Source organism: Heteronotia binoei, chromosome 1, assembly GCF_032191835.1.
Source record: "Heteronotia binoei isolate CCM8104 ecotype False Entrance Well chromosome 1, APGP_CSIRO_Hbin_v1, whole genome shotgun sequence".
Taxonomy (NCBI): Eukaryota; Metazoa; Chordata; class Lepidosauria; order Squamata; family Gekkonidae; genus Heteronotia; species Heteronotia binoei.
The window spans coordinates 262,581,988-262,596,412 of record NC_083223.1 but is presented as its reverse complement, the minus strand read 5'-3'; the positions used below and the strand labels follow the sequence as shown (position 1 = coordinate 262,596,412).

Sequence of the window (14,425 nt, the reverse complement as noted above, 5' to 3'; positions counted from 1 at the left end):
TGGTGGGGGCTTGGAGAGCTACACAGTATGTGTGAAAGAGCTACACGTGGCTCCCAAGCCACAGTTTGGCCACCACTGGTGTAGAGGGAACCTTGGTCTGATCCTGCAAGGCCACCCTCCTGTTCTTCGCAGAGACCGTCCTGCTCCACAGCTACCTTGTTGCTTTCCACCTGCTAACGCCTCTGACTCAGTCTCACCCGCGTTTCTTTTCCAGGGTGGCCCCCACGGCAACGACAGCAAAGGAGGAGATGGCCCGGTTCTGGGACAAGAACACTCGCTCAAACCGCCCTCTGTCTCCCCACATCACCATCTACAGGTCGGTGCTGTCTTTTCGGCAGAAAGGCAGATCGGGATGTGCGTGTGGTGTGCGCTTAGCAGAATGGCTTTTCATTTCTTTTGTCGGGTTGGATCCTGCAGATCTGTTCTGCTAACAGCTGCAGCTTGTTGCCCCTCCCCCACATGCCAAGTGCCTTCCCCTCACGCTGTAGTCTCCTTAAAGGTAAAGGTAGTCCCCTGTGCAAGCACCAGTCGTTTCCGACTCTGGGGTGACGACGTATCACGACGTTTTCACAGCAGACTTTTTTACGGGGTGGTTTGCCATTGCCTTCCCCAGTCATCCACTTTCCCCCCAGCAAGCTGGGTACTCATTTTACTGACCTTGGAAGGATGGAAGGCTGAGTTAACCTTGAACTAGCTACCTGAACCCAGCTTCCGCTGGGATCAAACTCAGGTCATGAGCACCACTCTGTGCCACAGGGCTGCTAGAGTCTCCTTACACCGGGGGAAAAAACTACTGTTAGTGAAATGGATCCTTGGACCACAGGAGAGCAAGATGCATGTGCACGGTCTAACCCTACAAATGAACATATGAGGCTGCCTTATACTGAATCAGACCCTTGGTCCATCAAAGTCAGTATTGTCTACTCAGACTGGCAACAGCTCTCCAGGGTCTCAAGCTGAGGTTTTTCACATCTTTTTGCCTGGACCCTTTTTTGGAGATGCCGGGGATTGAACCTGGGACCTTCTGCTTACCAAGCAGATGCTCTACCACTGAGCCACCGTCCCTCCCCTGTCCATTTACATAAATGTGTCCTGCTCTTCTGAAGGAAAGCTAGATTGGAGTCTCTTGTGGTATAAGGCAGCTTCATGTAGTTTATATTCCAAGGAGGAGCCCATGGCTCAGTGGTAGAGCATCTGTTTGGCATGCTGTTGTCCCAGGTTCTATTCCTGGCATCTCCAGGACCAAGTAATAGGCGATGTGAAAGATTTCTCCCTCAGGTTTTTCAGGTTATAAGCTTTCAAGAGTCAAAGCTCTCTTGGACAAATACAAATAGGAATGGATACCTCTGAGCCCTTATATCCTCTTCGCAACTTCTGATTGGGATACAAGGATACAGGGATCTCTGTTACTTGTATCTGGCAAAGGGAGCTTTGATTCTCGAAAGCTCAGACCCTGAAAATCGCCTTGGTCTCTAAGCTGCTACTAGACTTGAATCTAGAGTCTAGAGAGCCAGTTTGGTGTGGTTAAGTGCAGGGACAGTTATCTGGGAGAACCGGGTTTGATTCCCCACTTCTTCACATGCACCTGCTGATGTGACCTTGAGTCAAGTCAGAAGTTCTCGCAGAGCTGTTCCTCTCAAGAGCAGTTTGTCAGAGCTCTCTCAGCCTCACATACCTCCCAGGGTGTCTGCTATGGGAAGGGAAGGGAGATTTGTAAGCTGCTGTGAGCCTCCTTTGGTTAGCGAAAGGCAGGGTATAAATCCATCCATTCATCTTTCCCTCCCTCCTCCTCCTCCTCACTTTTCCATGGAAGTGAGCAATGGGACATCTCCATGGCCAGCTTCTCCAAGCTAAGTGTCATCCGACAGGGTTCCCAATTCAGCCAGAGTTCCTGTCTCCCTGTTCTGAGTCCAGCCCCTGGCCTCTCCATATACAAAACTTGCTTTCTGCATTGCATTCTCTGGTCCAAATTTCAGTTTCTAGGAGAGGATCACGCACCCTGATTGCATAGCTGTCTGTTGGAGCTCTGTTGCAGCCAAAACCTGCTGCTTTCTCTTTAGCTTGGTGGCTCCCCCCCCCCCCCCCCGGCTCCTGCCACCCTCCCGGGATTCCTGCTGCTGTGGTTGTGTCATTCTTCAGACACCTCTGCAAATTCCTCCGTCCCATCCCCTTCTCCTCTGGTTGGATTCCTTGCATAATTCTGAGCACAGACGTGGAGCTAGCTGGGAGCAGCCCAGGGTGCTGTTCCTGAGCCCCTTAGAATCATAGAGTTGGAAGGGACCTCCAAGGTCATCAACCCCCTGCACAATGCGGGAAACTCACAAACACCTCCCCCTAAATTCACAGGATCTTCATTGCTGTCAGATGGCCACCAAGCCTCTGTTTAAAAACCTCCAGGGAAGGAGAGCCCACCACCTCCCAAAGAAGCCTGTTCCACTGAGGGACCGCTCTAACGGTCAGGAAGTTCTTCCTAATGTTGAGCCGGAAACTCTTTTGATTTAATTTCAACCCACTGGTTCTGGTCCTACCTTCTAGGGCCACAGAAAACAATTCCACACCATCCTCTATAGGACAGCCCTTCAAGTACTTGAAGAGGGTGATCATATCACTTCTCAGCCGCCTCCTCTCCAGGATAAACATCCCCAGCGCCTTCAGCCTTTCCTCATAGGACTTGGTCTCCAGACCCCTCACCATCTTCGTCGCCCTCCTCTGGACCCGTTCCAACTTGTCTATATCCTTCTTAAAATGTGGTGCCCAAAACAGAACACAATACTCCAGGTGAGGTCTTGGAGTATTGTGTTCAGTTTTGGGCACCACATTTTAAGAAGGATAGAGTTTCTCACCGTAAGCTGAGGGTTGGTGGCCTGGATCCTGCAGCTCTAATGGCAGCACCTTCCCCGGTGCAAAGAACCTTTCCTCTGAAGTGGAAGGCTTCTAGCAGCAGGGGGAGGCATCCGACATTACAGGGAACCATAAAAGAAAGAAACAGCCGCGTCCAGAGAAACGATCCCCGTACAAATATCGTACAGCTGGTTCAGTGTATAATAAAATCAATATATTTGAAAAGCAATACTTGTGGTGATTCTTATTGCTCTTATAACTCACACAATAAAAAAAAGTAAAGATAGTCCCCATGCAAGCACCAGTATTTCCGACTCTGGGGTGACGTTGCTTTCACAATGTTTTCACAGCAGACTTTTTATGGGGTGGTTTGCCGTTGCCTTCCCCAGTCGTCTACACTTTCCCCCCAGCAAACAGGGTACTCATTCTACTGACCTTGGAAGGATGGAAGGCTGAGTTAGTAATCCTGAGCCAGCTACCTGAACCCAGTTTCTGCCAGGATCGAACTCAGGTCATGAGCAGAGAGTTCGGACTGCAGTACTGCAGCTTTACCACTTGGCGCCACGGGGCTCTTGGACTCACACAATATATGCGTCTTTTTCGTACGCTCAGCTGTCGATAGGCTTCAGAGGTACAACAACAATTAAGGTTACAGATCATAAGCAGGCCTCCACAGAGTTCAGAAAAGTCTAACGCAGAGTAGCATCAACTTGGTCTCCTGAAAACAGGGGGGCCGTTATCCTTCCTGTCGGTGCACTTCTCAGTGTCTGTAGTCAGCAAGTAGAGTCAGCCCTCTGTATCTTTTTCTGATTGTAAATTACCCCTGCTTTTATGACAATAAAGAAGATGACGACTGCAGATTTATACTTTGCCGTTCTCTCTGAATCAGAGACTCAGAGTGGCTTACAATCTCCTATGTCTTCTTCCCCCACAACAGGCACTCTGTGAGGTGGGTGAGGCTGAGAGGGCTCTCACAGCAGCTGCCCTTTCAAGGACAACCTCTGCCAGAGCTATGGCTGACTCAAGGCCATTCCAGCAGCTGCAAGTGGAGGAGTGGGGAGTCAAACCCGGTTCTCCCAGATAAATCTCTGCGCGCTTAACCACTACACCAAACTGGTATGAAACTGAAGTACAGTCAGCCCAAACAAGTAGAGGAAGGCACATAAGTATTTTCAGTGTGATCCAGACCTAATATGGAGAATCACCACTCAACAATACAAATGAGAGACTAAACCTTTGACATTCCAGTTGTTGGCATAGATTCCTGTTGTTTGGGCTGACTGTACTTGCTGATGATGCAGGCGCTGAAAAATGCACCACCTTGACAGGAGATCTGAAGAAGATTGTTAAGTCGATGCTACTGTACATGTATACACAGGGCTTTTTTTGGTAGCAGGAACTCCTTTGCATATTAGGCCACACACCCCTGATGTAGCCAGCCCTCCAAGAGCCTATTAAAGGGCCTACTGTAAGCTCCCGGAGGATTGGCTATATCAGGGGGGGTGGGCTAATATGTGAGCCGCCCTGAGCCTGCTTCGGCGGGAAGGGCGGGATATAAATAAAAATTATTATTATTATGATTTGGCCCCCGGGTCATATGTTTGACACCCCTGCTTCGAGGTGCTCTTGGACCCTCACTCTTTTCTACAGTAAAAAAATGGGGCCTTTGTTAGTTGGGGCTGGTGGGCAATTGGGGAGGTGCTGAGGGCTGCTATCGTCATCGGGTCTAAATGCCGTCTCTTTTTCTCTCTCTTTCAGTTGGTCTCTGCCTATGGCGATGTCCATCAGCCACCGTGGGACTGGGATCGCAATGAGTCTAGGTGCTTGCGTCATCTGTGTCTTGCCCATAAGTACCGTTCGCGTGAAGGTCCCGCAGTGAGGAGGGACCTCTGTGGGTCATCTGAAGGTGGCATTTTTTGCTGTGGTCCCCATAGAGTGAGACGCCCAGTGCTGGCTGCAGGGGTGATGACAATGATATTATTCCACAAATCCGGCCTGCAAGCTGAAAGAGCACCCACAGAAGGGGAATGGGGAGGGAATAGGAAGAACTGGAGGGGATGTTATCCCTGCGGCCTGGTGTGGTATTTAAGAGCAGTGGAACTGGGTTTGATTCCCCATTTTGGTACAGTGGTTAAGTGCGCGGACTGTTATCTGGGAGAACCGGGTTTGATTCCCCACTCCTCCACTTGCAGCTGCTGGAATGGCCTTGGGTCAGCCATAGCTCTGGCAGAGGTTGTCCTTGAAAGGGCTTCTGGGAGAGCTCTCTCAGCTTCCCCCCCACAGGGTGCCTGTTGTGCAGGAAGGAGATAAAGGAGATTGTAGGCTACTCTGAGACTCTGTCCTTGAAAGGGCAGCTGCTGTGAGAGTCCTCTCCAGCCCCTGGGTTCTCGTTGTGCAGGAAGGAGATTGTAAGCTGATCTGAGACTCTGATTCAGAGAGAAGGGCAGGGTATAAATCTGCTGTCGTCTTCATATGAAGCCTGCTGGATGATCTTGGGCTGGTCACAGTTCTCTCAGGACTCTCTCAGCCCCACCTCCTTCACAAGTTGTGGGGAGGGGAAGGGAAGATTGTAAGCTGCTTGAGACTCCTTAATGCAGAGAAAACTGGATGTATAAAACCCTGCTCTTCTTTTTCTTTGACTCTTAAGCTGTAGGCGGCTGTTGGTGTTTAGTGATTTGCAAGCAGCTGCAACAGAGGAAACCGTTAAAGACCTTTTCTGGCCTAATGGGTGGCAAATGAAAGCTCGGCTCCTTCTGCAATCCAATGCAGCTGTTCCAAATGTGTGGCTGAATCCATGTACCCCCAGATAGCAGTTAGGCATTGTTAAGTGTGCCCTGTATTACTGATAATATTTCTCGGGCAAGGTGTTTGCAAAACATCTCAGGGACACAACCTGCATGCTTCCCTTTCTCAGCTGTTTCCTTAACGGCTTGGAACTGCTCCACACGTCCTTGCTGTCCAAAGTTCAGTGGGCGGCATAGCAAAACGGCAGTGTCAACCCCTGGAACTCATTAGCAAAAACAGAACTTTTGGAGATGGCTGGATATGCTGCCCCTGGCCTTTTTGTTTTGACCTTTGTGCTTTCCCTGCCATTTGCTGCTGAACTCCCCTACGGTTATTTTTTGGCTTGAAAAAAAAATTGGTATGATTTCTCTTATATTTAACTTGTTCACTGTCACATCAAAAGGTGGGGTGCAAAGGGATGGATCACAGAATCATCATAGAGTTGGAAGGGGCTATGCAGGCCTTCTAGTCCCACCCCCGGTCAATGCAGGATCAGCCTAGAGCATGCAGGCCCGTAGCCAGAAAATTTTAGGTGGGGGGGGGCCCAGGGAATAAAATTTCAGGTGGAGGGGCCCGCTGCTCTCATGGCCCCTGCTCTCTCCACGGTTGCTGCTCCGACAGCCCCTGATCTCCCCTCCGCTCTGGCGGCCCCTGCCCCCCTCTGCAGTGCCTCCCCCTCCCTCCCACCCGCCCGGTGAAGCGCTGGCTTCTGGGACTCTTTCAAGGCCACCTCCACCCCCACCCCACCCCGCCAAGCAGCTGATCAGCGGGAAAAGCAGCACCGAGGCCAAGCTACTAAAAAAGTGCACGCTGCCTCCTCCCCACTTCCTCCCTGGATCACCATAGAGGAAGTGGGGAGGAGGCGGCAGCGTGCACTTCTTTAGCGCACTCCTAGCGCACTTTTTTCAGCGTGCACTCCCCAGATCACCATAGCCGGGGGTGGGGGCGGCCTAGAAAGAGTCCCAGGAGCTGGTGCTTCGGTGGGTTAGGAGGAGACCGTGGAGGGGGGTGGGGGCCACCAGAGCAGCAGGGGGATCGGGCTGTCAGAGCGGCAGCCGCGGAGAGAGCGGGGGCTGCAAGAGCAGCGAGGAGAGCCAGGCTGCCAGGAGGGACAATACAGGTGATGGGGGGGTTGGTGGAGCGGCCGGGCCCTCCTGCCGCCCCCCCCCCCCCAGCTACAGACCTGAGAGCATCCCTAGCAAGTGTTTGTCCAGCTGCTTCTTAAAGACTGCCAGTGAGGGGCAGCTCAGAACCTCCCTCGGTAGCTGATTCCGCCATTGGACAACTTTTACTGTAAAAACGTTTTGCCTAATATCCAGTCGATACCTTATTGCCCTTAATTTAAACCCATCATTGTGAGTCCTCTCCTCTGCCGCCAACAGGAACAGCTCCCTGCCCTCCTCTAAGCGACAGCCTTTCAGATACTTCAAGAGAGCCACCGTGTCCCCCCTCAACCTCCTCTTCTCCAGATCTTGCAGATCAGTTCCATGAATGGCACCTTCCTTCTCCGCAGGGACTCCTCCACCTACGCAGGGGAAGGCTTTTTGGAAGCAGGGGCAGATGTTGCCGGTTAGCCAAACTGTGTCACGGAACCCGACGCAAATGTTTTAATCACATAATCAAAGCGCACGGGGCTCTTCCGATTGGGAATGACGCAAACAGTGCTGTTCCCTTTCGCCCAGGCTGTCTTGTCTCGCCAGATGGCTGTTGAGCAACCACAGAGAGCAAGAGAAGCCCCTTTCCCTCCCCTCCCAACTGGTCTCTGGTCAAGCTGGCAGTTATAGAGGGCAAGCCAAGCAGATGTTGAAGCAACAACTGGCACGCAGGGGAGCGGCTTCAGCTGGAAGAGCTTGTTTCTAGCCGAGGTTGCAGGTGTGGGAGGCAGACAGAGCGGTCAGGCCGAGAGGAGGGAACAGACCGAATAGCGACTCTGCTGCCGCCACTCGTTCAAATCCCCTCCCCCCGGCTGGCATCCTTTTTGGCAGTGCCATCTGGAGAAGGGGCTGGGAGGGGAAGCTCTGAGGCCTCAATGCTACGCACAAAAGCTCCAGCAGCTCTCCAGCTGGCAGAGGACTCGGATCGAGTTGTCTCCCACATGCTGCTTTCCCCCACTTCGGGGGGGTCCACCTGGCTGTGTGTCCGGCCCCTCTCCGATGCAGGACTCGCCTCTTTCCTGGTCACTTGAGATGCGAGTGATAGGTGGTCTCCCTGGGAAAGGCCCTGTCACTAAACTGTTCTCTTCAACGGAGATCAGGACCATGGAGGCAAAAGGCACTGAAGAAAAACAACCAACTCACTCCGTGTACAAAATAATTCTCTATGTAATCCACAAAAGACAATTGATAGTCTTGAGTAACAAATCAATGATACAGCAAAAAGACCATCCAGTGCACTACGCAACTATGTTTGGACAAGACAGATCAAGATGGGGAGCTGTGTTAGCCTGTCCGCAGCAGCAGAAAAGAGCCGGAGTGCAGCAGCAACTTCAAGACTGACAACATTCGTGGCAGGGGAGGGGCTCTCGTGAGTCGCTGCTCACTTCTTCAGGTGGCACTGAAGCTGTGCTCTTTTCTACTGCTGCAGTGTAGTAGAACAAGGAGGGACATGGGATTTTTAATCTCACTACAGATTCTAATTCAGAGGTCCCCAACCTTTTTGGCACCAGGGACCGGGTTTGTGGAAGACAATTTTTCTGCAGACCAGTGGGAGCGGGGGTGTGTGTGTGTGTGCAGGAGATGGTTTCAGAATGAGACATTTTGTGCACTTTATTTCTATTAGTTTGGTGTAGTGGTTAAGTGTACAGACTCTTATCTGGGAGAACCAGGTTTGATTCCCCACTCCTCCACTTGCAGCTGCTGGAATGGCCTTGGGTCAGCCATAGCTCTGGCAGAGGTTGTCCTTGAAAGGGCAGTTGCTGTGAGAGCACTCTCAGCCCCACCCACCTCACAGGGCATCTGTTGTGCATGAGGAAGGTAAAGAAGATGAATGCAGATTTATACCCCGCCCTTCTCTCTGAATCAGAGACTCAGAGTGGCTTACAATCTCCTATATCTTCTCCCCCCACAACAGACACCCTGTGAGGTGGGTGGGGCTGAGAGGGCTCTCACAGTAGCTGCCCTTTCAAGGACAACTCCTGCAAGAGCTATGGCTGACCCAAGGCCATTCCAGCAGGTGCAAGTGGAGGAGTGGGGAATCAAACCCGGTTCTTCCAGACAAGAGCCTGCACACTTAAGCACTACACCAAACTGGCTCTCTAAAGGAGATTGTGAGCCACTCTGAGACTTGGAGTGGAGGGCAGGATATAAATCCAATGTCGTCTTATTATTATTACATTGTAATATCTAATAAAACAATTATACAACCCACGGCTCGGTTGCTAACAGACCACCGACCAGTACTGGTCCTCGGACCGGGGTTTGGGGACCTCTTTGCTAATTCTCTGCTCCCCAGCATCTCCCCTCTGTTCTAATCCAGCTGATCACAAGATGCGTCCTTTACAAGCATTCTCTGCTTGTCAATCTTGAGCCGGCTACCTGAATCCAGCTTCTGCCGGAATTGAACTCAGATCGCGAGCAGAGAGTTCAGACCTCTGTACTGCAGCTTTACCACTCTGCGCCACGGGACTCCGTGGTCTAACAAAGGGTGCCATTTTTCAGTAAAATTAGCATGTTAAGGAAATTGCATTGCTCTATTGATTCTATATGAAATATTTTCCATTATATACCGTTCCCACAGTTTTGCAACACCATAGGGATAGGCTGGGTGCTGCTTGGTTTTTCTACTTTGACCTTCTAGTAGCCACAATCGTTGAATGGAGGGTCTGGTTCCCTCTAAGGAGAGTAGGTTTTTATATTCCACTTTCCTCTACCCTAAGGAGTCTCAAAGCAGTTTACAATTGCCTTGTCTTCCTCTCTGCACAACAGGCACCTTATGAGCCAGGTGGGGCTGAGAGTCCCGAGAAAGCTGGGACTCGAGGTCACTCAGCAGGCATCACGTGGAGAAGGAGTGGGGGAATCGAACCGAGTTCTCCAGATGAGAATCTGCTGCTCTTAACTAAGACCCCCACAATGGCTCTTTGTGTGTATACGGATACGTCCCAAGCCCCTCCCAGTTCTTGTTCCTGGCATCCCAGGTCAGGTGCTCCCAGCCAGTGTTCCCTCTAAGCTGAGTTAACGTGAGCAAGCTCACAGTTTTTTAGCCTCTGGCTCACACCTTGTTGTCTCAGCTCAGGAAAAATGGCCTCAGAGCAAACTAATTTATGCAGTAGCTCACAGCTTTAACGCTAGTAGCTCATGAAGCAGAATTTTTACTCACAAGACTCCACGGCTTAGAGGGAACGTTGCAGCTGATTGCCACCTGGGTGTCTTTCCTTTGGGCATTGAAGTCGGCCTGCAAGCAGCAAGTTGGCTGTGATTAATTCTTTATCTAAAACAAAACTAAAACTGCCCTTGAAATTCAGATAAATATATACACAAATACTTTAAATAACATGCACAAAAGGGAGGGGAGAATGAGCGTTAGCGAGGGAATGCCAAACGAAACAAAGGAGTCTTCTGTTAGTAGAAAACAGCGATAGAAGGGGGCAAACAGATCTCCACGGGAAGAGAGTTACAATGTTTGGGTGCCACGACTGAGAAGGCCCTACCCTCGGATGGCTGTAGCAGTCAGGTAGGTTCGTATGGGCATAGGTAGACCTGAAGTGAGTATCCTTAAGGGCTATGATATGCCAAGGAAGCCCTTGCATGGCATTGGGGGCATACGTGGGTCTCTTGGATGAGAGGAAGGGACTGCCCCTGGTGCTCCTCAGCTCCGTTGGAGCATTCTCCAGTAACAGGAAACATGGCAATGAAGTGAAAGGACCTAGGGAGTTCTGAAGGATGTTGGGGTGAGGAAGAGGAGCACCTTGTCTCGCATGTGTGTCATAAGAACATAAGAGAAGCCATGTTGGATCAGGCCAATGGCCCACCCAGCCAACACTCTGTGTCACACAGTGGCCACAAGAACATAAGAGAAGCCATGTTGGATCAGGCCAATGGCCCACCCAGCCAACACTCTGTGTCACACAGTGGCCACAAGAACATAAGAGAAGCCATGTTGGATCAGGCCAATGGCCCATCCAGTCCAACACTCTGTCACACAGTGGCCAAAAAATTTATATACACATACACACTGTGGCTAATAGCCACTGATGGACCTCTGCTCCATATTTTTATCCAATCCCCTCTTGAAGCTGTCTATGCTTATAGCCGCCGCCACCTCCTGTGGCAGTGAATTCCACGTGTTAATCACCCTTTAATGCCTTCCTGTGTATCATTAATGCCTTCCTGTGTATCTGTCTTAATTTCTTTGCAGGGGTCTCTCTCTTTGGCTTGAGCGCCCTGGTTCTTCCAGGGACCTTCCCTGACTATGTGGACTTCATCAAGACCCTTAACTTGCCAGCTGCTCTCATCTATTCAGGGAAGTTTGCCCTGGCGTTCCCCCTGACCTACCATGCCTGGAATGGAATCCGGCACCTGGTGAGTGGTGGTTACTGGGGCAGGTGGTTTGGGCAGAACCTTTGGGTGAAAAGGACTCTGGGCTAGATCCCCTGGTGCCATTTTGCTAATGTTGACATTATTCCTCTCAGCAGGACTTTTTTTGAGCAGGAGTGTAGTTCTGGCTGGCTTGGCATCAGTTACTAATATGCAAATGAGTTCCTGCTGGGTTTTTCCTACAATAAAAAGCACTGTTCCCTCAGGCTAAAGAAGATGATGATATTGGATTTATATTCTGCCCTATACTCTGAATCTCAGAGTCTCAGAGCGACTTACAATCTCCTTTATCTCCCCCCTCCCCCCCACAACAGACACCCTGTGAGGTGGGTGGGACTGAGAGAGCTCTTGCAATAGCTGCCCTTTCAAGGACAACTACAAGAGCTATGGCTAACCCAAGGCCATTCCAACAGCCACAAGTGGAGGAGTGGGAAGCAAACCCGGTTCTTCCAGATAAGAGTCCGTGCACTTAACCACTAAACCAAACTGGCTTTCCTTGGCTTTATGAGGGGAAAACAGTGCTGTTAAAAAAAAACAATCTGTGGAATCCAGCTTTCCCGGTTTTGAAAAACTCTCTAAAGCCCGCGTTCGGTTCAGCTCCATGCTCTCTGATAGCAAACTTCGGAGGGGAAGCTCTGTAGGGAATAGGGAATGACTGAGATCAGGAAATCAGGCCAGAAACTTGAGTAGTCCACGATATTTTTAATTTACCTTCTTGCCCACACGTGTTTCTATTCAGCCATTCGTGACTTCTAAATTAAAAGAACCAGCTCTGTTCCTTACGCTTCCCTTGCCTGGAGCTGGTTTTCTTCTTGTCATGACTGGCATTTACGAGCCTGGCGCAGTGAGTCTGAATTGGCAGGAGACAGAAGGTGTCAGACTGGAACATTGGCGACAGAACCTGGAACGTTGGCCTTGACTCCGCAGCCTCAGCTCCTGGACTCTGCCCAGAATTTTTAGCCTCCAGCTCACACGTTTTTGTCTTAGCCCAGGAAGGATGACCCCAGAGCACACAAATTGATGCCGTAGCTCACAACTCCAGTGCCAGTAGCTCACCAAGTAGAATTTTGGCTCACAAGACTCTGCAGTTTGGCGTAAACATTGCTGAAGGGCTGTCACTTAGAGGAGGGCAGGGAGCTGTTCCCATTGGCAGCAGCGGAGAGGACTCCTCGCAAGAATGGGTTTAAATGAAGGGCGGGAAGGGACAAGCTGGATCTTAGGAAAAACTAACTGGCAGTCTTTAAGCAGAGGCTGGATGAACACTTGTCAGGGATGCTTTAACCCAGGTGTGTGGAACTCATTTATTATGAGGGCCGGATCTGACATAAAAAGAGACCTCGTTGGGCCGAGCCACATCTGGTTGAGCCGAGCCATGTTGGGCCGGGCCGAGCCATGTGTGTACCTATTTTAAGATTAGGTAGCAGAGAGAGACATTCTATAAAGAACAAAAACACAAATACATATTTTTAAAAAACTTAAAGCATGTTTAAAACATTAGCACTCATTGATCTTAAAGGTGCTTTATTTGTATTTCTCCCATGGGATCCAGGGAATGGAGCAAAGGAAGCTCTGACTCTTTCCTTCCTTCTCCAACGGAGGAGCCTCAGCCAATGGAGAAAATAGAGGTTTTGTTCTGTACCTCCTGTGCAATTGAGCAAGCCTGGCAAAGCAAGCTGTGATGCAGAAGGAAGCAAGAGAGAGAGGGAGAAGGGAAGAGATGACAGCCAGTTGCTCGGGGGCCTGATTTGGCCCCCAAACTGCATGTTTGACACCCCCGCTCTAACCTTTTTGAACCCCTTCCCAGGGAAGGGCTGCAGTTCACTTGCTTGCTGAAACGTCTCCCTGCTCTTTCTTGCAGGCTTGGGACATGGGCAAAGGGTTCAAGATCCCCCAGGTCTACCAGTCCGGCGTCTTGGTCCTGGTGCTGACGGTTTTGTCTTCCATTGGGATTGCAGCGATGTGAAATCCGGAGACGTGGGGGGCAGGGTCCTTCCCCCTAGTTCCCCCCCACGCACACTCTGAAGTCTTCTGTTCCTCCACTTCATCAACATTTTTTGACTGAGGTCTCATGGGGAGAGAGAAACGGGGGAGGGGGGCAGGGCGAGCCCTTCCCCCCACAGATGGGTACACAACTTTACGTTGAAATGCAGCTGTTCTTTGCAGGATTATTGTAGACCGTTCTTTTGCCATGCCCTGCTCTTATGGGCAGCTTCCCTGAGACAGAAGACACCAGACTCTTGATGGCTAGGGATCCCCAGGTAGTGATTGGCTAAGAAGCCACCGTACCCACAATGCTTTGTGAGTCACTGTTCGCCTTGGCCTCTCTCTCTCCTCTCCCTCAGGCACCATCCTGTAGCTTGAGACAATACAAGGCTTTGTACCCAGCTGGGGGAGGAGGGCACACCAGCAGCGCAGCGTGTGAGTGAACGTGTGGGTCTATTTCTGAAAGGACCACTGTCCCCGTTGATGGCTGGCAGCGAACGCAAGCAAGGCCACCTCCGGCAACCGTCCTGGGCCTCGGGGCAGCAGTTGTCAGGCTTCGGGCCTGTCGCTCACGGCTCTGCCGCCTGTTGTTGCCATGACAACTTGCTGACACGTCGCATTGCTTTCTTTGTAGGTGTGGGTCGCTCGCCGGCCCTGTGAAAACACCAGCATGCATGGCAAAGGGAAAGAAGTGGTATACTTTTGGGGTAGGGTGTTGGGGCACGGTTTCTGTTGGCCCTAAATTTGAGGCAGAGGGGGAGGGGACAGGATCAACCAGCCAGGCCCACTTGAGATCAATTTTTACGTTTCCTCAGCTTCCTGACAAGAGCCATCCACCTAGACGATCCTGGCTGAACAAATGGCTCTCTCTGTCATTGGGTGCACCTCTGTTAACCGCCGCTGTCAAAACGCTAAAACCTTCCCTCCCTCCGGGCCGGCCAGGGCCATGGTTTCAGAACGTGGCCATTTTGCAGAGCTGGTGCCCATTCTAATAATAAACTGGCCTCAGCTGTTCATGGGGCATGGTGGAGCTGCCGGTCTGATCTTTTGTACGCTTCCAAATAAAAACAGTTACAAAGGTGTTTTCTTTTCAAAATTTAAACCACAGCTGGTGTGGGATACAGGATGGGGCAGCGTGTCTCGCAGGTCTGTGGCCTTTGATGACGAACGTACAGGGCTTGAACATTAGATGCTCCCTCTTTCCACCTGATCAGGTCCCCAAGGCAGCAAGCACACACAAAAAATTGAGATTTGAACAATTAGACAGCATAGATAGCTTCAAGAGG

The 14,425-nt window shown here is 50.9% G+C and overlaps 1 protein-coding gene across 1 annotated transcript in view; it reads left to right on the top strand.

Moving 5' to 3' along the window:
* SDHC (succinate dehydrogenase complex subunit C) overlaps positions 1 to 14,221 on the top strand; it is a 35,338-nt gene extending 21,117 nt beyond the window's left edge. The window contains exons 3-6 of the mRNA XM_060255007.1: positions 215 to 316; positions 4,600 to 4,661; positions 10,978 to 11,141; positions 13,015 to 14,221. Of these exons, the coding sequence (XP_060110990.1) occupies positions 215 to 316; positions 4,600 to 4,661; positions 10,978 to 11,141; positions 13,015 to 13,119 (433 nt within the window). The 3' untranslated portion in view covers positions 13,120 to 14,221. The remainder of the gene's footprint in view (positions 1 to 214; positions 317 to 4,599; positions 4,662 to 10,977; positions 11,142 to 13,014) is intronic.
* Positions 14,222 to 14,425: the final 204 nt, after the last annotated feature.